The sequence below is a fragment of the Pterocles gutturalis genome, unplaced genomic scaffold (assembly GCF_000699245.1).
Source record: "Pterocles gutturalis isolate BGI_N339 unplaced genomic scaffold, ASM69924v1 scaffold10413, whole genome shotgun sequence".
Taxonomy (NCBI): Eukaryota; Metazoa; Chordata; class Aves; order Pterocliformes; family Pteroclidae; genus Pterocles; species Pterocles gutturalis.
Window position 1 is genome coordinate 11,169 of NW_010123060.1, and position 24,140 is coordinate 35,308.

The 24,140-nt window shown below is 40.9% G+C and overlaps 1 protein-coding gene across 3 annotated transcripts in view; it reads right to left on the minus strand.

Moving 5' to 3' along the window:
- Nucleotides 1-12,535: 12,535 nt before the first annotated feature.
- The window catches only part of ALDH1A2 (aldehyde dehydrogenase 1 family, member A2), a 56,178-nt gene continuing 44,573 nt past the window's right edge, over nt 12,536-24,140 (minus strand). For 2 of the 3 annotated variants that reach the window (XM_010077758.1, XM_010077759.1), the window contains 5 exons: nt 21,348-21,532; nt 20,451-20,615; nt 19,834-19,991; nt 18,976-19,050; nt 13,969-14,383 (listed from right to left, as the gene is read on the minus strand). In XM_010077758.1, coding sequence (XP_010076060.1) covers nt 14,311-14,383; nt 18,976-19,050; nt 19,834-19,991; nt 20,451-20,615; nt 21,348-21,532 — 656 coding nt within the window. In that variant the 3' untranslated portion in view covers nt 13,969-14,310. Of the gene's footprint in view, nt 14,384-18,975; nt 19,051-19,833; nt 19,992-20,450; nt 20,616-21,347; nt 21,533-24,140 lie in introns of all 3 variants that reach the window. The other variant, XM_010077757.1, reaches the window with a different exon arrangement.

The following is a 24,140-nucleotide window of genomic DNA, read 5'->3' on the forward strand; positions in this document are numbered from 1 at the left end:
AGGAGCCTTAAACTGGAATCTGCCTTAAGGTCAGTTTGGCTTTTTCTAAAATAAGCTTGTGGGCTACAACCTGCGTGGTTTTATAGCAGAGAACGGCACGTGTTTGATACCACATCAGCATTGGTAGGAGTGCTAGGGAAGGGTTATGTGTATAGAATAGCTGGAAAGAAGGGGACAGGAGGGTTGCATTTTCTTCAACTAGGGAATTATTATTTTTTTTTTTAAGTGCAAACACTGAAGAAGCTTTCAGTGATAGGCCCCCGGGGGGCCCTCGGGGCAGTTCCTGGAAGAGTGTATCAGGGCACAGGGGGGCTCGGAGTCAGCAGGGCAGGCAGGCTGAGCAGGTGCTTGACACCTGATCAGTCACTGGGGCTGCATGCGGAAGACGGTGACAGAAGTGGTGATCCGTTCCAGCATATTTAAAAAAACCCTATACATCGTGTATTCTCTGACTGCATGCATTTTCTGAAAGCAAGATAAATCATCTTATACCTGGGTCTGCTTTTGCTTTTTAAAATAATGTACTGAGTGGTTAAATGCCTTAATAGCAAATACATGCAACCTGACAACTGCTATTTTCATGATGGTACAAAGCTGTCAGACCTGTTAAAAAAATCTGATAATCTAATCCCCTTAATAAGTTATATTAAAATCATATAAGTACATGATGCAAACATTGTAGTTGTTTTCCCTGTTTATAGCAATCTTACAGCTGTTGCTTTGCTGGGATTAATTTGTCTCCAAGGGGTTTCAACACTATCCTCCCCAGCGCATTATGAGAGCCTGTAATGTCATGTAATCGGGGCCATATTATTTTTGTCAAAATCTCTGGGAGTGATGTAAGAGGAAAAAGGAAACTAGCTAACTCCCAACCATTTGACCAAAGGTTAAATTAGTCTTGGCCTTCTCCCAGCTGGATGTGAATCTTTTCAGTCAAACATTTGTTCTGCCCTGCTCAAAAAAATTTGATGTCTTTTCTTGTCTTTTCTCCCTCCTGTGTTTGTTTGTTTTTCTTTACCAATGTCACACGTTTTCTTCAGTGTTATGCCCTTATTTGTTGAACACATCACTGGGACAACAGATGTCACCTACTGGAAAGTCTGCCCTTTGGTTCATAGTTCCTATGGATGCTATGGAATGCCATGGGCATTGAGACCAAATTTTAAGTAGGTCATATTCCACTGTGCACAAAAACTTGTAATTTTTATTTGGTATCGTAGCTGCACAATTTCAGTGCAATCCAGTCCAAGTTGCCCCAGGCATGGCCCATTATAACACTGTAGAAGCTGTTTATCTGCTTGAAAGATGCTAGAAAATCTCGCAGCAGTGACGTTTTGTAGGTGATATAAAAGTCTCCCCGCAGATATTCCAGACCATGTATGGTCTGAGAACCCTCTGGTCGTAAAGAATAACTAGCATCTGTTGTGTGTGTATTCTCATCTCTGTTTCTAAGTGCAGTGATGTATTCTGCTTTGGAAATTTTTTTTACATTTAGGCAAAAGATGATAAGGTTTTTGAAGTTTTTTAGGCTGTTAGGTAAGAATCTTGACTTAATTTCTAAAGGCTGGTATTAAAGTATTTTGTTCTATGTTATGAGCAAGTAACATCTGAAAAGATCAGAAAGAACATTGGTCAGGCCTTTAAGAAGTCTGGTTGTTTATCACCATTCTTTGGTGTGGACAATGGGTTGGGCTGCCGCAGGGCGAGACTTCTAACCAGAGTCAGCTGGACTGAGACAGTCATGACAAGCAAAAATTTTCTGGTGCACTGAACTTTAAAACAGATTCAGAATGGGAATGAACAGGAAAGGAGGTGTACTTTGACATTAAGCCTTGAGGGTTCAGAGATGTTCAATATTTTGCAAAAGTTCAAACTATTTCTTAATGCATCTGACTTGCATGGCCTCTTTTAAATGCTTTTCTGCTTGTGTCTAGCTACATATTTGAAATATGGATTGACTTTTATCTGTGTTATCTATTATTAAAATCGTTGCTATTTTGAAAAACTCAAGTCCAAATCCCATTAGAGGCCAACTCAGAGATACATATTTTGTCTGCTTAAATAAAAGAATCATAATTTAAAAATGCTATTTATATACATCAGAATAACGTATGTAGATATTAGGTGGTTGAACAATGATGGTCATATAAAGACACCTGATTATTGACTAAAGAATTGTTACACTACTAATCCCATCAAATCTTTGTTACACTAATTAATAAATTTTAGTGTTCTCTATTTCCACAATGCTTTAAAAGCAAAAAGTATAGAAGTCATAATCTATTTAGATGGTGTTGTTTTTCTTCTAGTTAAACCAATTTCTGAATGATAGATTTGGATGGGAACCACCAGGAACTCATACAGAATCATTAAGAAAATACTTGAGGCTCGTGCATTTGGAAATTATACAGTGCCCATACATTGATAAGCTACTATCGAATTTAAGCTTCCAAATAAACTCACAAGAATTCTGTTCTGGTCATGTAGCTTTTCAGATTATTTAGGCGAATCTTTCAATCCTCGCAAGTGAAGCTGCAATTAATTAGTGTTATGTATTGCTGTTTGCTAGTTCATGTACTCTGTATATGAGCAAAGATAGTTCAAAGGTTAATTTTCTTTTCCCTTAGCTCTGCTGGGTGGACTGTGGCCACCTCATGGGAAGTAAGGGCTCAAAAGTGACCTTGCAAGTTGTTCTCCTTGGGAAGAATCAAGTTGAGAGTCTGGCTGGAGGATGGCCTCCACCCTTGGGAAGAACTCAGTTTATATTGCATCACTTGTTTGCATTGGCTCGACCATATTATTGTAGTTGTAAAGGCAGCTGAATTGTCTGTAACACCTGGCACCTTCTAGGAGGGTATTGGTCTGTAAAGAGAAAATATCAGGAGCTAAGAGCAAGCAGCTAGTGTGACATGCAGTTTGTTCAGTATTAGACAGCAAAAAAGAGTACTAAGGATACTAAGACTAGTAACAGAAGAGCAGAGAAAAATAACATGCAGGCTGTCATAAATCACACTGTGTAAGTGCTTAGATGAATAAGGAACCAAAAGAGTAAGTGTCAAGAGTTTAGGAACAATGTTAGGAACAATTAATTATCTGATCAGTTTACAAAATCATTGGCGGTTAGGATGGTGACTATCAAAAACTTGAAATGAACTTCTAGTGTTAGTTTTGACATTCTCAGGGCATTGTTGTGCCTGTGTTACAGTGCAGCTGTATATTGGCACCTTGATGTTTTGAATCCTCATGATTTAACAACAGAGTTAGTAAGAGGCTCTAATCAGGCTTTCCTGAGGATAACCCAGCAAGTTGCATACATAGTAATGTAAATTTGCCATCAAATCGTCAATAGTTTTGAGTTTAAAAAATGAAACATTTAATATATAATTTGAATTAATCGAGGTAAGGATGTAGTTTTCAAATGTGATTCTTAAATTAGGAACCTGGGCAAGATGAATCTCACCCTAAGGGGCTATGTCTGTGCTGGAGGTGCTGATGCCTGCTCTGTGGGGCTGATCTCCCATTGCTGTCTTCAGAGCTCTAGTCAACAGAATCTAGAGAACAGTTCATCTCAACCTAGAGCTCTAACCTGTGTGCCGCTGCTTGTGCTGGTTGGACCTCTGTTAGACAACTCGTGTCATGGTGCATCTCTAGACTCAATGTTTCAAAGGTTTTTAGTCAGGCAACTACAAATTGGTGAGCCAAATTGCTTCATTGAGTTAAAGCCTCACAGATACCTAAGTACCCATATATTCTAGGTTTTCAGAGGTGCTGAACACTGTCAGTTCCCAGTGAGCTCAGCAGGGGTGAACAGTGCTTGGGTCCTCAGCAGGCTCACCTCCTGTTGTGGGTAACTAATGCAGGAATGGGGAGAGAAAGGGAATGCAAGGGATTGAACGCTGTCAGTTCCCAGTGAGCTCAGCAGGGATGAACAGTGCTTGGGTCCTCGTCAGGCTCACCTCCTGTTGTGGGGAGCTAATGCAGGAGCAGGGAGAGAAAGGGAATGCAAGGGATTGAACTGTATGCATCGAAATGAAAAAACTGCAGCGTGAACTTACGTGTGTGCACAGAAACAAATAAATAACTTACAGGCATATCTAAGGATGGAGCTTGCCACTTGGCTGGGGAGAAACAAGAAACAACACACCAAAACCACAGTAAACTGATACAAGTGCTGAAAAGCTCATTCGTCTATGGTCAAGACCTGGTGAAAGTTGATGGTATTATTTATTAGCTGAGAGATCCTGCACTGAGTTTAAATACATAGAAATGAATGGCTGGTGTGGCTGTCTGTTACAAGAAAAATCAGGACCCCCCCCACCTAAGGTCTTAAAAGATCATTAGTCCCAAAGTGTTTCAAGGGCATTCCCCAGCTCAGTTTGTCAGAAGTGGAAAGTATTTACATTCCACTCCTACGGATCTTTGGACAAACAGAATTCTTCTGTAAGAGTCTCGTCAGTTCTCTGGGTATGTACTTGCATGTGTTAATTTTTCCTTTACAATAGTATAATTACAGTGCTTAAATGCAAGAAACATGGCTCAGGAAGAAGCCAGTACCAGGCAGGGCACTGCGCTGGGAGTCAAGAGATCTGTGCTTGCTCCTAGCCTTTGTGGCAGATTTTCCTCTCTAATCTTGGGATGAGTTGCTGCATGTTCCTCTCTGCCAGCTCCTAGTCTATAAAATGGTAATAATAAATACTTTATTTTTTCCTTGCTTTTTATTTTACTTTTAAAACCTTCCAGGCCTAGACCAAGTTTATGATGTTTGTAGAGGACAGTTGGGGCCATGGTTTTGATCAACTACATACAAATAATCAGGTGATCAATTAACACCTTTTTCTTTTTTTGTGCCATGAAGGAGGATTGACAAAGATGATGCAAAAGAAAGCAAATATTGTTGTCCCTGCAGGCCATTGCAGCTGAAATAACTTGATTTTGTTAGAAGCGTTTCAAAAAGGATGCTTACCTTGTAACTGTAACTCCCTCAGTTCTTGTAACGTTGGTTTGTAGACCACTCAAGGCCTATTTGTGTTGTAAATATATTCCATAGGAAGTGCCCATTATCTTCAGTCTCATGAAGAGAGAAGAAGTTTCTTTCCGTGTCTGAACTTCTAGAACATCCCTGAGGTAAATAAGCAGCTGAAGCAAATTCATGGTTTTGTATTCTGTATGGATTCGAGAAGTTTCTTTCCATGTCTGAACTTCTAGAACATCCCTGATGTAAATAAGCAGCTGAAGCAAATTCATGTTTTGTATTCTGTATGGATTCTGGAAATTAAGAAGTTTCTTTCCGTGTCTGAACTTCTAGAACATCCCTGAGGTAAATAAGCAGCTGAAGCAAATTCATGGTTTTGTATTCTGTATGGATTCTGGAAATTCTGAATATTGGGTGAGGTTTATGTAGCTTGATTTGTTACATAGAGAGGAACCTTTCCCTTTAGATTTCTAAAATAATGCCATTTAATGGACAATTGCAGCAAGTTGTAGAAGAGGAGCTGTGCAGGAGACATGATGAAGTACACAACCGGGAGTGCAGCATGAAGCTGTATGAGGTGTGCTAAGGACTGTGGGGGAAGAGGAAGTGAAAGCCCATTTAAGTCATACACTCCCACTACCCCTTTGCTTCCTTAAATTTCATCTTGGTTTATCAATTTTTCACTCTGCTGAGCAGCATCTGCAGTTGCTCAGATACTCATTTGCCTGTGATTGCAACGGGAGAAGGTCTGTGACTCAAGCTAAAGTAAGCAAGCATGTTTTCCAGAGCTTTAATAACCTTCAAAGCAGGGAAAGACTCAAACATGGATGGAAATTTAGCAAGACTTTGTGGTTGCTCATTTTTTATTTTAAAGGTTATAAAACATGTTTGAACAGTGACTTACTGAACACTGTTTGTTGTGACTGAGTCCAGAAATTCAGTTTCGTTTGCTGCCTTGGTTCTGCAGTCTAAATCACCCAGGAACATAGTCTAATGAGGAGCTACTGCCTGGCCTGCCCCGTGTTTAATGGCAAAGCTGGGAAATACTGGCACAGACTATACAGACAGTCAAATTAAATATTCAGTGCTTTGCCTCAGCCAGAACCTTTAGAGAGGCACCATGTACTCCAAGAGGAATAGGAATTAAGAGGAAGAAAGAAGTCCAGTGGGGAAGTCCAATGAGGAAGAAAACTTGATTGTCCTGAAACTTTGTACAAAAATAAGACAAACTGGAAGAAGCCCATCAGTTTGTTCTCCTTTGTCATGCAGAATCTGCTGGTGGCTCAACACACTGCACTGCTCAGTGCAATGTGGTTCTTGCTGCTGAGCACAGCTTTCAGAACTAATGCATGAAATCTACCTTGGTTCTTCTGAGCTTTGTGTACAAAACAGCTGAGAACAGCATTTCCAGTGACTTTGGTTTGGTGACTGTATTACTGCACCAAAGAGACAAATAGTAATACAGAGGAAAGCATGGGTTTTTCCCTACTTAATTTTTCAAAATTCTAGAAACATCATGAAATCTCTTGGCCAGCCCATAATCCTAAAGCTTTTAGAAACTTTCATCAAAATACTCCCACCCAGATTCTGCAGTCCATAGTATGAATTTTGCCTGAAAAAGAATGGGGCCCCAAGTGCACGCTAGAAGGCTAGCTGGTAATTAGTCTTCCTGGAGTGGACATTGTAAAAACAAATCATTGAGCCATTTGTTGCTGTTCTACCTAAGAACACAGTTAGTTAAAAGAGCCCCTTTGCCAATACCCTGAGAAAGAGCTCAGGACATTCTGTCTTTTTAAAATAGAAATCAACCAGCAATGCTGTCTTTTAGCACAGCTTTGCACCGGCCCTTCACAGGGCAGAAAACTGATTTGGCATTTTCATAGGAAAGAGCTGCAAGGTGATTTGAAACACTGAGAAACTGTATCTGTAGTGATTTTGTCATCGTAATTTTTATTTCTGTTATAATGGAATATTAAATTAACTTAAAATATTTGTCCCAAAGCCTTGGCTAGAAAGTCGCTACAGATGCAGGAGATGAGTGCATCTTTCTGGGACTTTTTGAAAGGCATTGGGCAGCTGGAGTTTACTGTCATTTTCCCACTAGAGCAATCTGAAACGGTGGCATCAGAGAGGTTCACAAAGGGGAATCTAATGGGAATTGTGGAGAGGGTCAAATGTCCTGCATTCCCTAAGGAAGCTCCTGTAAAAGCTGTTGTACCAGTGGCATTTCCTTGGGCATTTTTCCCATGAACGTCTGGCAAATTGTGTTTGTCCGTGGAAGGTGAATGCTGCAAGGGCAAGACTGCTGGAGAAGCAGTGCTGCAGCAGAGAGCAGGAATTGCTCTGTGTTTTGCTGCAGTTTCCGTTATGGGAGTAGGTGGTTCTGTATATATTGATGTGATCAGAGGCCTTGCCAACTTATCAGTCCCCAGGAGCTCTCTAGCAGACTTCCTGCGGCTTAAGGTTGTGCAATACGCACTGTGGAGAAACATGGGACAGTCTCAGGAAAGAGCCCATTGTTCCAGTTTAGTTTCATGCCAGGACGGAAGGGGCAGCGGGGTCTCAGCAGCCTCGCTAGACTTGCCTCCTCCCGTACATGGGCCTTGGCAGCCCCTGTGAGAAGGCAATCCTGGTGCAATGCAACACTGTCCTGTATGAGCTTTCCTTGTTCTGCTCAGGAGCTCCAGGATGCTCAGGAACCACAGACTGGTCACTGTGCAAGTGCCCATTTCTTCGGAGACAATGTGTTTTTCTCCTTAATTTCACAGCCAGCTTGTATTTAAAAGAGAATATGCACATGATGCTAGAAGAATAAGGCTGAAGAGTATTTGGTGACTTTTCTGGACTTTTTGGAATGCTTGCTTTGAATAAAGGCTGGCTGCTTAGTCCCCATAGCTGTACAGCCTGGGGACAGGGCATCTCACTAGCCAGCTCTGAGTGAGAGCCACACTCTCATGGGGAATGAACAAGCTGGAAGTTCTGGAAGTTTTGACTAGTGTCAGGACCATCAGATGCAAGGGGAATACTTTAGCTGTTGTCCCTAATCTGCAGTTCCTTGGTGGGAGCAAGGAGTACCTTTCCATTCAGAGTCCTTCAGTGTTTGTGAAGTTCAAAGTTAAAAACTAAAAGGAGGCCTCTCTTGCCAGGCACTGACTGTGCTTTGAGTTTGGATGTCAAGTGCCAAAGACTGTGGGGAGGGGTTTTGGACCAGTAGAAAGCAGGAAACAGCAGAAACTTCACAAGAGATCCTGCTCTGTGTCCCATCCTGTGGTCCCAGGAGAGTCTGAGAAAACCAGTGGACCATGAGCTGGAGCCTTTTTGCCAGGGGAAGCAGCACAAACACATTTTCTTTTTGTTCAGCGGCAGGAATGAGCTGCACACAAATGTCCTGCTAATTAAGTTGCTGTAGGAAGTGGGAACTCAGCCAGGCATACAAAGAGCAGGGAAAAACCCCAAAATGCAGCGACTTAGTATTAGCACAAGTGACACTGACCTCATCATGAGGAACCATAAGGGAGAAGGAGAGGGCCTAAGCAAGGTCCTGAAAAACAATCAAATTGTGTGTCGGTGCATATACACAAACGCACGACTACTTTGACAAAAGCTAGTGGTGGATTGTTGAGAGGCCAATGCAGTTAAGTTCCTGCTTTGTTACATAGATAAATTGCCAAAGGAAACATTATCCAAACAGTTGTACTTCAAAGGCAAAACGACAAGCTTTGGGGAACTTGTGGTACTTTCAATCTGGCCAATAACCAAGTGTAAAGTGTAAAGTATACATGTTTAGGAAGTAGGACACATGCCGTTCAAGACAGGCCTTTCCCATGCTCTCAGACCAGTGCAGCTTCATTTGATGTGCAAATGCATGATGTGTGATCTGTCCTGGCCATGTGCTGCCTGCCAGCAGCACAAACATTTCACAAGCACCCTTTTGGGTTGCTTCAGCCTGCTGTGTGCACAGCCTCCTTGGCAACCTCTGCAGCTGGAGCTTTTCTTACAGCCTATTCCTGTTGTGGTTGCACAACCCAGGTTTATTTAGCAGGTCTTGTCAAGAGACTCCAGGCAGATCAAAACACCTCAAAACCAGTCTGGAATTGCAGGATTTGATGTTAGATACTAGGATTACGTGACGATACAAGGAGTTGTTACAGTAATGCACTGGGGAACATATCAGTAATGCAGACTTCATCAATCTTTAAGGCAAATTGTTCCAGCAGATGTCCCAGCCTTCCTGGGCTTTGAACACTTCGGGGCATTATGGCTGATGGCAAAGACCCTCCGTAATGTGTTTATAAATGTCACCTGAAATAAGGTGACATTATGTTTCCTGGAATGCTTCCTGACACTGCAGGCACAGCCAAAAATATATGTGCTGTGCGCAGTACAGGAGAGCCTCTGCTGTTTGGTGAAGCTCATCCTATAAACCCATGAAAAGTGAGGCGCAAAAGCTCACCACGGAGAAGCAGTGGACTGGGGGTGCAGTCCCTCTTTTCAGTAGTGGCTTTGAGTACATTTAAATTGGGTGGTGGCAGAAGAAAAGAATTGTGGTCTTTATGGTGCATCTGGGCTCTAGAGTAGCTGTCCTATGGGGATGAGATGGGCTTTTAGTGAGGGTTCAGGATTTAAACTCAGCTGATGAAACTGTTTTAGAACTAACCATTCTTATGAACCAGGGGCATGTGGATGTACTTTTTCTCCCCCTCTAACAGTAAACTAAGGACATCAGGGACATTGTGCAACAGCTTTGGTGACTTATCGCAGTCGTACCAAGACACAAGTCACCCCTGTGTCTCTCCTCACTGTCTTTGGGACAGATTCGCAGTCATACGTGTGTTCGCAGCCTCTGAGCCTCAGTTTTAGATAACCAAGCACTTGGCACTGAGCACTACCCCAGTCTAGCAGCTGTGGCTCCACAGACAGCTTAACCTGCTCTTCCCCACCAAAATGACTGAACTTGCACTGCAGCCAGCTGTAATAGTCCGTTGCTTGTGTTAACCTTGAATTTCAGTGTGTCAGTTCTAGTCCTCTGAGAAAAATTAGGCAAGTGCTTATTGAAACCAGCATCCCAGCACTCCACATTGTGCTGTGCAGAAGAGGAAAGTGCGACCCCAAGCCCTAGAAGTAGCATATCCTAGCCACACTTTAGTCGCTACTCTCACATCAGCCTCATCTGTCCTTATAAATGGCCCAACTTCATTCTAAAGTCCCCCACTTTGCTTTAGAAGTTTCTGAGCTTCCTGGCAGAGCCACACATAGTTCCCTTCCCGATAACTGCGTGCCGTCAGTGGACACAAAAGACACAGTGAAGATACAGCAAGAATTAATCAACCGTGTGTTTAATGAGGACAAGGAAGAAAGATGCGTTTTATGCAGCTGTAGTCTAATGTGCTGAGAGAAATCTGTTGGAATGGGTTGGGAATGCTGATGGCATCTGATAGCCACAGAGGCTTTTCCTGCTTCCTGATAGATAGAGCACTGTGAATATCAGTCATTGTGGTATGAAGTTGTTATGAGAAAAATCACTTCCTGTGTTGATGGACTTAGCATGCAGTAAATGGAGCTGTATGGATGCAAATGTAAGGTGGTTGCAAATGTAGCTCTCCAGAGCTCTAGGTGTGACCATGCAGAGAGCTGTAAGTAAAAGTACCGTGTATGGCTTGTCTCGGACTTCCTGTCTGGCTAAATCAGTGCCCTGAATTCAGTGTTGTTATGGGTTCTCTTTTTCCAGGACACAACTGAGAAATAAGAAGGCACTGTAACATGGTGCCTCTGCTTCTTCTTCCTGGCCTCTGCGGGGAGGAAGAGAAAGAGCATTCTTTTTAACAGGGCACCAATAAATGCACGAATGCAACTCAAGTAGTATCAATATCCATCACTTTGTCTGAAGGCCACAGAACTGAAATTCCTTTTGCCTTTCTTCACATCCTTTTCCCCCCCAAAAATGCACAATTATTTTGAAAAACATCCCTTTGCTACACCTGTATACGCATTTATTGGTCCATTTCCTTTCACTGGCTGGGGCTCCACAGGGTGCTTATTTACTATGGACTGAACTTTGCTTATTTCATCAGATGACAACACTCCTTGTTTCCAATGGGTTCCAGAACAACCTTCCTTCATTCATTCTGCTTTCAGAAAAGCATGCCATTGCGCGTGCCTAGGTGACTGCTCAGAGTGGTGAGACAGGCTGCAATCAAGTCAGAGAGATGGGGAATACTGGAAAGTGCCAACTGTCCACTCACAGTCCCATGACAGTGTTGTTCATGCCACTAGTTAAATAGAAACGAAACTCTGTTTAATATATTCCTGATGTCCCAGACTTTCAGAAACAGTACTCCTTTTTGAGAATGCACATTCACTCCTGTTATTAAGGTTTATTCTCTTTTATTCCATCTGTGTTAGTCGTGTTACTTCATCTGTTGGGATTGCCTGTGGAGTGTTGATTAAACCAAGCGTTATTCTGTGACGCTGAGGTATAACCCTTGCTTGCCATACAAGGAAGTAGCTTGGCCTTACTGACTGGGTAGTTACTTCAGCTACCATTATACCAAATAGGCACCATTTCAAAAGAGGGATGCTGTTCCGGGCAATGAAAGTAACCCTGGAATAAAGGGATTGCTTGAGGGAGAGTTGTATAGTACCTGCCCATGTGAATTTTACTGGCTGTCAACTAAGATTCACTCTGTCCTTTTCCCCTGTTTTAGCATTTTGAAATTAAAGACAAGTAGAATATCACTCCATAAAAGATCTGAGTGTTAATTGAATCATCTCTGTGACTCATCTACTGGAGAAAGAAAAGGCATCGTGATTTTTTTTAAACATTATCCAAAAGTCAAGCTGTGATGCAGCAGTTTGCGAGGGTGCCCCACTGGTTCTGATGATTTCAGACCTTCCCCAACAGCTAAACTTTATGACCATGAGGGTGAGGATGAACTTTGGCTATGACCTAGATCTGCAATTCACAAGTGTTTTTCATACAGCTGCAATAATATTCCAGAAAATGTAATTGGCCTTTTACTTCATTCACTTTTGCAAATGAAAATAAAGCTACTGTGAGAGCAGATCTTTTGCTAAGAAAATATTTTTTTAAATATTTTTATAGCTCTGTCAACAATAAAGGAGTCTCGCAGTCTAAAGTCTTTCTCTAAACCTTTTTAATGGAAAAAAACTTCATAGAAAATATCCTTTTACTTTTTTAATAACATATAGCTATATACATGATTAAAAACTGTAACAAAAAGCTGCAGGGACTGGAAAAATGTTTTGTTGGATCCATGCAGATGGTACATTTATAAAAGGATTTCACAAATCCATGTACATCAAATGGAGCTGCAGTGACAGGGTCAAAAAAATGGCAACTCTATATTATTTACCTGAACGTACTGGGAATAAAGCACAGACACACAAAATACACAAAAAGAATACAAAAGAGTACACAGTGTAAATGCTGTTAGCGCAGGAAGTTTCTTTTTTTAAGTAAATAGGAGAAAAGAAGTAAAATCTCCTTTTTCATATTTTGTGTTGCAGTTTAAAAGATAACTAATCTCTTCTTTGCTGTATTTTGTTTTTCTTAAGTGTGACATACACTACAATAGAAGTATATGGCATTTGCGTTTTAACAACTCAGGAATATTTTGATTCCTCTCCATGTCCATGAATCTACTGTCATTTCTGAACAGCATCATGTACACATACTGCTTTAAAAACACATACACAGTTTGACATGAGTTAAAAATACAAAATATTGAGGGCCACCACGCTACTAAGTGGTGGATACTCTTGTCCTGATCCAGCAGTATGTTAAAGGACATGCACAACTTCAAATCTAAGAAGGATTTCTCAGAGAGTAAAGGAAGTTAAGAACGTGGAGAAATGATTTGCTGATCAGGTCTGGAGTTTTCAACAGTTCAGAGGATGGACTCTGCAGCTTGGAAAACTGTTACACCTGAGGCCACAATTCTGTCCTTACTCCTCAGATAATGTAGCTACACAGTGTAGATGATTTACTGTACTTTTAAAATAGATTTTCTTAATTCTAAGTTAAAACTTAAAACTTTAAAAAAAGTCTGGGGAGTTGATGAGCTCTGCAGATGGAAGGAGGAAAGAGGTGGTGTTTAGTTTGTTAGTTACAAGTTGGAAGAGATTCTGTAGGCAGCAGGAAGCAATGTGACGGGTTTTAAACACCTCACTGCTAAAAGCACTTGCTCGTATTTTTACCCTGGGCCAAAAAAAGAACAGACATAATTGAAAACAAAGTACCAGCCAGTAAGCCCACCTGAGGCTCACAAGCACGGTAAGGATGGCAAGACATCATCATTTAGTAAGAAATAAAGTCAAGCTTGCTTCTTGTCAGGTGGGCTTTTGCTGGGCTCTTCCTGCTGTACTGGGTAATTCCCAGGGTAATGACAGGCAGCTTAACAGACAGGTGGAGTCTGCGTGTGCATATACTCGTTTAACAAAAGAAAAAAAGGGGAACACGACAACAGTAACAACAACAACAAAACTAGGCAAGCAGTGAAAGCTGAAATATTCTGTGAAGCCTTGGGATCTGTCCCTGTTCTCCTTAACACCCTTCCACCCTGTCTGGCCGTGATCTTCTGGAAGGCAAGTAAAACCTTTCAAGTTCCTGTAAGTGAGGGAAGTTTTTTTGCTTTTAGCAAGACCTAAAGTAATGATGAAAATAAGCTTTGAAAACCAAATTGCTGTGGGTCATGAAAACCATATCTCACTGATAAGTATTTGGATTTCATTGTTTGTATAATGGTTTAATCCCCTTCCCAGTTTGACCTCTTTATGTGAGCATGCTAATTGGAGAGTTGCCAATTTACCAGGTTTTGGCTCATTACTGTTCAGAGTCTTTTATTTTTTAAGAACATCAGTGATACTTGTTTATGTTGTTCATTGCTAGCATTTTGGGTAAAATCTGCCTTGTAAAGCCCTGATTGAAAACAGAATGTCAGCACAAGGCAGGTCTTTTTGAGAAGACAACCTGAAAGCAGTAAGACTTATTTTGTTTATTTAAAGAAGAGATAAATATGTGTGTGCATGCATTTGAATTTAACAGTTTTGTAGCTCGAACCGTTATTAAATGATGCCCAATAACAATTTTATCTCTTGTTATGATTAGTTTCATAAAGATGTAATGATTCTCAGGAGAGCTTTATGAAAACATGCAGAGTTGGTTTGTATTATGTATGAAGTTATGTGCCCAGTATATATGTTGCAACTTAATTTCTTAAATATATATTGTGTAACACTTTTTATTCCTGAGTGCGGGTCTCCATAAGTAATAGAGAGGGTGGCATCATGTGCTCTTCTGCACGTGGTCCTTTGTCATTTTAGGAATTCTTCTGAGGGATCTTTATTGTCACAGTTTTAACTTCAGAATATTCTCTCAATCCACATTCACCCCTGAAAAACAAATTGCAGCATCAGCTTGCACCTGACATAAATTCTTTATTGAGCAAAAACCTGCAAAGTGATTCCTGGAGAAAGTTAAGATATAACCTAAAATTCTCGGCATAGGGTTCCGTTGTAGTATGATTTTGTACAGGTTTTCCTTTCATGCCATCTTTCAGAAAACCTGAGTATGAAGTTTCAGTTTAGGTCAAAAGAGTAATGGATGGCTGCAGCATTAAACTCAGAATACTCACTGTCTGTTGATGGAACTAGTAGGAGTGAACTGATGTCCTCTGGCCTTTTTAGACCTTGAAAATGCGCAAACACCAACACCTACACCACTGGCCAGTGAAATTGCTGCTTATATTTGTACTCAAGAAAGACAAGGTCCAAACAGTACTATGAAAAATGAACTACTCCCAACCCTGCATAAAGATGAACTTGACTCTTAACCCACTGCTCTTTTTTCCCCTGACAAAATATCCAGCAGCAGCAATCAGCATTTGCACATACGGTGAAAGAACCGTCAGCCTGCTCAGACTTCCACGAGATTCCATAGACCTCTTTTAGTGCTGGCACAGGATCCTACACACTCTATACTGCTAGAAGCTAGCCACTTGCTGGGTCCCAGTCATCTGGCACCTGACTCGGAGGGGTACGTGTTCTGCTTTGGATCAATTATGCTTAAGAAATGGGTGTTTCTGAATGCTACTTAGATTTTGTTGTAGTCAGCTCTGGCCTGGCTCATCTCTCAGGCAACTCAGCAGGGTTTTAGAGCGGATATTGTGTAGTTTCTTGGGAGTTATGCGTGTCTTCTCTGAAGTACAGGTATTTGCATTTTGCTGTGTGTATTTTGAATACTGGAGAAGTGTGTTCTAGTCAAGTCATTAGTTAAGTTCTGATGTCTGCCAGGTGCTGTGTGTGGAAAGCAAACAATGCCCCCACCTCACAACAGGTACAGTCTGAGTCTGGCAGCAGAGGATCTCTTCTGTATGAACTCGTACCAGGATTCTTTTGCACAAGCTCTTGCAGACATTTGTTTCTTGGTTAAATTCTTATCCCCACCCCTAAAACACATAAAATACTTCTCCCTTACATTAAAATCTAAAAAGTGCTGACATGCATATCATGTTAGCATGTTTACTGTTCAATACTACCTTCCCTCTGGATCCAGCTGTGCAGAATATAATGCCAACTGCACCGTAAAGAATATTACAGGATAATTTCTCAGAACCTCCTTTTCATAACTGTTGCTTTCAGAATGGAGTGAGGGGCCACGTTCAAAGCAATTAAACCCCTCTCTATGCCCCCCGTGTTGCATAGCCTACTTTATATTTACCTCGACACTGTAAATTTTACACAAAATATAACATTGGGGGAGGAACTCCTGTAACCTTCCTGGGAAAGTTCATTCATTTGGGGCAGAAATACCAATATTTACCAGCCCATTTCACTCCACCTGCAGTTTTGAAAACTTTCTGATATGCCTGTTGGCTTGGTAAGCCTTACATGTGATAGATCTAGTAGCTGATCTTTAACCCAGACTGATGATTCAGTAGGCATTTTAAGATTTACCAGAGTCTAAGTACATGCAAAGAAATACATTAGTAAAGATTTTTTGACATGTGAAAAGTTCCCATTGATTTGGACCACCCCACCCTCAGCTTTCAGTAGAAAGTGGTAGATTTGTCTCCAAAGAATGACCAAACACTTTAGCTATTTATCAGCCTCAGCTGAGCCACAGAACCATTCCCTTATGGCTCAGTGGAAGCTGTCACCAGGAGCCACATGGAGCCCAATAACTAATGCTAGCAAGTCTCTCTGTGTGAAAGTTTCTGTGTGAGTCAGTAGGGCTGCGGCTTGGCTCCAGACACCTGTTGGACACATTTTGGCAAGTCAATAGAAAGCCTAGCCAACAGAGTATCCAGCGCCTTTATGTGCATCCCAGCTGCTGGTTGGTTTCTTATCTTGGTTTGGCAAACAAAATTAGATATATTTATTGTCTGTTTCTTCAGCTCAAAGCTTCAGGGCCTTACGCGTTTGTTTTCTGGCTGAAAGGTTGGAAGTGGACAACTGTGATGAATTCTAAGGCAACTATTTTTTGAAAGTTAAAAATTGCTTTTGCTGAATAGGAAGATGGGTTACTCCAGATGTTCAGAGCAGAAGAGTCAGTGCAGGTTCAATTAAAGGGCTCGCTTGTCCCCACAGCCTGATACAGGGAAGTAGGGAGCAGTAACGTCCTGTTCTATGGCCACTTTGGGTCTTCTTGGACTGCAGTTTGGTATCAGAGTGAGGATAAGGGTTGTGTCTGTGAAAAGGAAGGAACCCATGGGTCAAGTTTGCATGATGCTATACCTTGGTTGTGTAGGTGTGAGGGAAGGGGAACAAATTGCTCTTCCGAAAGAAATATTACATACTCTCTCCTCTCCTTCAGTCCAAGAGAAAAAAGATAAGGAAAATAATTATAACTCCAAGCCGTTCTCCTGCTTGCACTTCTTTTTGGGAATGCAACTATGCACTGCTGTGGCTCAGAGCTATCCAGACAGTAATATTTCCTATGACACTAAAGGATAGCCCTGAAGTAGAATGGCACCTCCTTCCCTTGAAGACATTTGGACAGAGGCCAGAATTTTGGGGAACTCTGTCTAATATAAAATGGCCACACTTTCTGGGATGAGTCACCTGATTTTTAGAGTTAAATTTTACACCACTCAGGTAGTGATAAAAAGCTTTAGAAGCGTAAATGTAAAAAACTCCCTCTTTTAGACTCCTTTAAGAATACAAGAATATTGTAGGTAGCCTTAAGGTAAACAGATATCACTTGTATTGTGTACGAGTTCTGGTTCCCTGCTGGCATGCACGTACCCTGATGCATTTTGTGGGAGTGTAAAAAGAATACAGCAGATCTCTACTTTGTGTTTCCATTTTTTTCCCCATGTGTGATAAAAATATATGAATTTAAATGCATAGACAGCACACTGGCAGAATTGTGATCTTGCTGTAACGTACTGTTTCCTTAGCAGTGACACACATATGGATGGATACTTTCTCTTCTTTTTTTTTGTTCTTTATTTGCCTGACTCAATGTTATTTATGCTGTAAAATGTATCCCTTAAAAACAAGGATCTAAGAAACCATGGCATTTTAATAAAGAGTATGCAGATATTAATGCAGATGGCAGGAGGTGAATTAGAAGGTGGTATCTGATCAAAGAGGTTCTGAAAGGAGTAGAATAATTACTCATAAGTAGGTTTTCAGGCATCTTTGTGAGATAGAGATTATTGCCATTCCAAACATTTATTGTTTATGATGAATATCTTCAAACCTGTAGACAGGAATCAATTGTACAACTACCATAGATTTGTCCATGGGAGCTGGGGTGCCGCTTGGTTTCCCCCCTTTCAAAAGTCTCTGATACCAATATGTGAATATTTTGCTTGCACAGTTGACCTCCCTGAAGTCAATGCAGCCACTCCTGGGTGTTGAGTTACTCCTGTGCTCTATCGAGCTTAGTAGTTTTAGAATATTTTCATAATGATAAGAGTTAGATGAGCTGACATATTTATGCCAGTGTGAGATCACCTCATAACTCATGAATGTGGAGAACAGTACGAATGTGTTATTCAAAGTACTCCCTAATGAGGGAAAATATTTCAGACTACATAGAGCTTATTTTATAGATCAAGTTGTATACTTCAACATATTTAAAGTTTTAAAGAGTTTGACCTTACTTTAGTTTTACTGCTGAGTTTGCTATTAGCCATAAGCTATTTTGAAAGCTTAGGTGAGACATATCTGGTATACATGCCTCCTGCACAGAAATTAATTGAATCCTTTGTATGTGTAACTAATCTGGGGTGATGCAATTGCTAAACTTCCCTGTGATTGTAATGAGAACTAAAAACTGGTAAGACTTTAAATACATGGGACAGTATTTGTGTGTGAAGCTCCATTTCAAAATAATTAGCACTTGGTTCTAAATAGAATAAGAAAAGACAGAAAGCTTTGTAATGGAAGGTGATTTTTTGAAAGGGATGTAAACACATTTGTCTATCCTTCTCTAGGCCTGATTCCATTTAACATTGTTTATAAATCTGGAAGAGAGAGATAACCTTTTAATAACATTCAGATGCACCTATATTAATAAATGTAGGAAAAAGTAAAGAAAGGAAAAAATAGCAAGAGAGGAAAAATATATGGCAAAACAACTCTGAAATAAGTACACCATACCAGGCAACAAGCACGCAGCAGTACCAAAAGGGAGAATCTTTCTGGAAAGTGCTGGTTAATATGGCTAAGGAAAACTCTCACAAAACAGAGGTTACAAGTCAGACAAATACTCAGAAATTTTCAGTTCCTTTCAGAATAACAAGGGAGTTCCAGTAACTTGCTTATTCTGCTATGTCAGAAAAAAAAGAAAATAAAAATAGTCTTACCATGTACATCAATTGCATTTAGAACTGGCAATGATTATCAGTCATCTTACATTATTCCCTGATCCTCAGATGGCAGTATTTCCTGATCTTCACTTGCATGGAGGGATTCACTAATGTTTATTAAGTTGTAGGGCTGAAAAGTTTAGAAGACAGCAGTGTAATACTTACATCTCTCTCCCATTGCCAGACATTTTGAATCCTCCAAAAGGACTTTGGGCATTTAAGGCGTTGTAGCAATTTATCCTGTAACAGGAAGAGGCATTAAGTCCAACTGTGCTGTCAGAGAGACCTTTCGACAACTCAGGGAGAGGCTGGAACTTGTGGAGCTAAGGACACCGTACGCCTCTTGGTAATAACAAACTTGTCTCAGGTTGAAAAGAAGTGAGGGATTTATGCCACAAAATCAACATTCTTACTCATAAGGAGAAAGGGATTTGGCCTGTGAGGACTGGAGGAGTGCACCAAACACTTGGATGCAGCTTCAGTAATGAACTTTTAATCTGCTGACAAACGTCAGTGCCAGTTTATAACACAGAGCTATTAGATTTGAATTTGTCCTTTTTCTCCCTGATTTCTTGTGGATCTTTGGTTTACTCAGGCTTTATGTGCTAAATTGCAAGTGACATTAGCTATTCCTAAGGACTAGAGAGATGTCCCCTCAGTTCATTGATGTTGTAGAAAGTGCATGATTCTTTGTGCCTTCAGCAGAAAGCTCCCAGGATTCCTCTGCTTCCCGGAAAGGATCATTTGGACACTGCTTTGTTTGTTTTCAGTGATGCCATTCAGCAGCGTGGCTGCCATGCTCATGGGAAGCAAGGCTCTTCTCCATTTTCTATAGCATTCACCCACAGTGAGCAGAGTCACAACACCTCCCTACAGCTGTTCCATATCTTGGTTAGTGACTCACCCCTAGGACAGCCTAGATAAACATTTTTTCAGACAAAGGGTGCAAAACTGAGGTGCCATAATGATAATGAGACAAACTCTTTATCTCCAAGAGCAGGAGTGTGATAACTTCTGCCTTACCAGACTGTCCCAGCCTGCATTGCTGACGAGACTGTCAGGGCCTTGTTTATGTCGTTTGTAAAGACAGCAGCTACCAGCCCAAAATCAGAATTGTTGGCTCTCTCTATAACTTCATCCATGGTTTTAAATCTCAGTATTTCTTGAACAGGCCCAAAAATCTGCAACAAAGATTAATCATTAATTAATAAACCGGCGCACTCAGAGGCGTTTTATTCTTGTTTTATTCTGCTTCTTTCATTGCTTTCTCTCTCTTGTCGTACTCAGTACAAACTCCCACAGCAACATTCAATAGTGGCAATAGCTACCTGTAAAACTGCAGGGATCTCCCAAAGCAGTTGCCTCAGCGGAACCCATCCGTTCTTCCCCTATGTCTTCCTTGAGGTCTGAGACTTTACAGCCAATGACAAAAACTGAGCTGCTTTACCCAGTTGCTGTCATCAGTTTCTGTGTGGATAAGGAGTTCTGAAAAGATTTTACTCTCTCTCTCTTTTTTTTTTTTTTTTTTTTTTTTAACATAGTGGTAATTTTCACTCTAAAGCTTTTGTCTCAGCAAGTAAACAAAAGAAAAAACAATGTTTAGGACATTCTGAAATACTCTTTCACATGGGTGTGAATACCTCCTCCTTGGCAATCCGCATGTCATCTGTTACGTTGGAAAACACCGTAGGTTCAATGAAGAAGCCCTTTCTTCCTAGCCCTTTACCCCCACATTCAAGTTTTGCTCCTTCAGTAATGCCGCTCTGAATCAGTTCCAAGATCTTGTTGTATTGTTTTTTATCAATCTGAAAGAGAGAAGAAGCCATTTGACCTGCAGACTGTGCCCTTGACAATCAAGTCAAAATTAGTTTTTAGGCAAGTCATGCCCCAGTGAGTAGACTCATGCTTATATTCACTACTCTTTTGAGCTGGAGATGCCAAAGATCCACACGTAGCTGCTGACTGTAACCTAGGGCTCAGCCTTCTTAAGGATATGTTCCCTTACATATGTGGCTCAACCCACATTGTTGCTAAGCAATCTGGTTTATAAGCATAAACCAAGCAGATTATTATTTTTTGTCCCAGGTTAACTTCCCGAAAATGGTATAAGCCCAGCTGGTTATTAGTGGCAAAAACATTTTCTAAAGACCTATTTCTAATTCTGGCCATCTTTTGCTTAGAATTCCCATCTCTCTAGTGGTCTACAAGCACAGTTATGGCTGTAGACAATTATTGAAAGTAAGTGTCCACAGAGACTTTTGAGAGCTTATCACAGTTTACAGCTGTATCTTGGGGGCTGAAGATCAGAATCTTGCTGTTGGAGCTGGGAGGCAAACTTCTTGACATTTAAGATGAGAGTTTTTACTTAACAAGAAACACCTCTGAGCTGCACAAATTATCTGCTCCTTTCACATTTTAGTCTTTAAAATATTTATCGTGTCAGCTACCCTGGACTGTGAGTGAGTATGCTAACATCTACTGACCTCTGGCCTAATAGAGTTTAAATGCTTTCGGGAACCCAAGCACTGTTCCTTTACCTGTGGACCTTGTTCTGTAGTTGGGTCAAAAGGACTCCCCACAACTCTTCTCTTTGCACGTTCTACGCTTCTTCTAACAAACTCTTCATAGATCGATTCTTCCACATAAATCCGTGAGCCTGCAGTGCAGCATTGCCCTTGATTGAAGAAGACCCCTTGGTGAGCTTGTTCCACAGCATAGTCCACTAAAAAACCAAGACAGCGTATGTTGCTCTGAAACATCATAGACACATCTGCTATCGCACCAGTGGCATGTGTGTTGCGTAGTCCCACATTCCCAAAACTTCAAAGCAGAAGTAAAAAATAACAAAACAGTGACCAAATCAAAACATGCTATTGTTGTGTTGGGTCATAAATGAAGATGATTCATTTCAGTTTGTGTCATAATCCCTGTAAAAATAACATCATTTTAAACATGTCTGAAGTTGATTTTTTCCCCATTTATTCCACTCTGGACACAGCTATACTAGAGGGATGTTAGGAGCATTACAGCTGTTTCAGAAACACCAGATTGCAAGGGACCACTTGGGACTTCAGGCATCAAGTAGATAAAGAAGGGTCCATAGGTAATACATTCCACATACCATCTCGTGACACAAGCCACAAAATATTGCTTAATATCCCACTGCAAAAATTAAATTAAGACAGTGCTGTAGCAGTCCATAGGAATAGGATATGCAGGAACAACTTAACCAATGTCTTACATGCCAGCAACACGTCATTTATCAACTAGAACTCTTAAGAGACCCTAGGAAGTGGGTTGTGCCCCACATTATAGAAATCTGTCTGACTGAGGTCAGTAGAGGAGCAGAAAATTTGTCTGTGGTCTCATGTTTACACTTGGTTCAATACTGCATATGTGAGAATTACAGCCAACCAAGTACTTGAGAGACTTTGATAAGGGCAAGACCTATCCTTCCCAAAAAGCCAGATTATTTTTCTGCAAGACAGAAACATCTTCTTGGACTACACAGCTGACAGGTAAGACTTAAAAAATATAGGTCAATTACAGAACAATCAACCCTTGATTTCTACTCCTAACTTCCTTGGAGGTACAACTAACACATCTACTATCCAAGCAGGAGAGAGGATGCAGTCATATTTAGACATTCGGAGCAAAATTCTCCCATCGAGTGTAATAGCTGACTAGACAAGAATATTGAATTAATCCTTAAACAGTGATGCCCTACAGCACTGTAATACCTCTGATATCACCTGTAGTGCTTTGGAACATTACTTAATCTTTTATGGGATAAACAAAGCAGCAGTGCTTTACTTTCAGCACATCCTAGACAACTCCAACTAACACAAATGTCTTATTCTGCCCTCACTATTATTATAGAGTGTTTCCTGGACCACAGTCAAATTTTCCCAGGCAGCTCCATGGAGAATAAAAACACTAGTGGATAGAACTGATTAACTGATATTTCTTCCTCTATTGTTAACTTGGTTTTTCATTGCGAGGGGCTTTAACCATTCTTCTCTGGTTGGTTTTTTTTTTTTTTTTTTTTTTTTTTGGTGCACTGAACTTTCAACAGCTTTGTCATGCTTTCTGTTAACTTTTGGCACACAGTGTTTCTCAAACAGAACCATCAGCTCCTTTGGAATGGTGAGCAAATTGTCTGCTGCTCTTAAGTAATCAGAGCTTTGAAGTCTGAATCTCAGGTCAAGTGCTGGTGATTGTAATTATGGGAAGAGCAGAGAGCTTTAGTAAGATAGACTGTGGAACAGACAGTCCTGAAGAAGACTGTGCTCTCCTCTGTGCCCTGTTGCCTGTAACTTTTCCCCAGGTCCTCAACCTGATTTGGCAGATACAGCAAGTGGCAGCTGAACTCCAGCTCTGCCTGGGCAGCTAGGAGCATCTGTCCTTCTCCTGTGGAGGAGCGTAACACAGACCACAGACCTGCCCCCAGCATGTTAGTCTCCTGGAAGTGTTCAGATGATCCACTCCGAGTTAGTAGGTTAGGGACGTTTGAGATGTGGTTTCCAGTGGGAGATGGGTAGCTGGGGTAGAAGGCTGTAACATCTGCATCTTGCTCCAGTTGCCAGGAGCCTTTTTAGCTCACCAGGATGCCTGTGGCTGGAGTTTAGACTCCCACCTTGGTAAAACATTTCTATGTAGAAAAGTTGCTGAAAGTTTGTACACTTTCCCTAGTCTTTCAGACCTTGGTGAGTTTTGAAAACTAATATAGGATTGTAACCAACTCATGTAATTAATGCTATTCAGAATCATTCTTCTCTTCACTTCCCCTTTTAAATTAAAAGACCAAATCCTTATACCTTGGTCTAGTTGGATTACAGAGTTCTCAGACAATGCATTGTGTGCCTGCCCGCGAAACAATAGCTCAAAGCAAGGTGTCAACTGTCCCATTCAGCTTAATGGCGTGTTAACTTCAAAGCCTGCCGATGACAATTTATATCTAAATATGATTTTTAACTATTTCATTGCTGATCATTTAAGTAGAAACTTCCAGTTTGTGTTTTTATCCTATCCTAAACAGCTGTCCTGTACCTTCTCAGGTGCCAAAAATCTCAGCTGCACAACATCATCCAGCTGCCAAAATCTTCAGCTCCCTGCTGACAGCGGCAATGATGATATTTCAATACACAATTCTTCAATTGTGAAAATGTAAAAAAATGGAATAATCTCCATTTATGACTACTATCAAAACAGCTTAACAAAGGAAAACTGCACTGACTAGATTAACAACTCAAGTGTAAATTAAAGCCCTCCCTTTTTATAATTGCTGTGAAGCAAAAAAATCACAGAAATTCCAGATTTAAAGCATCAAA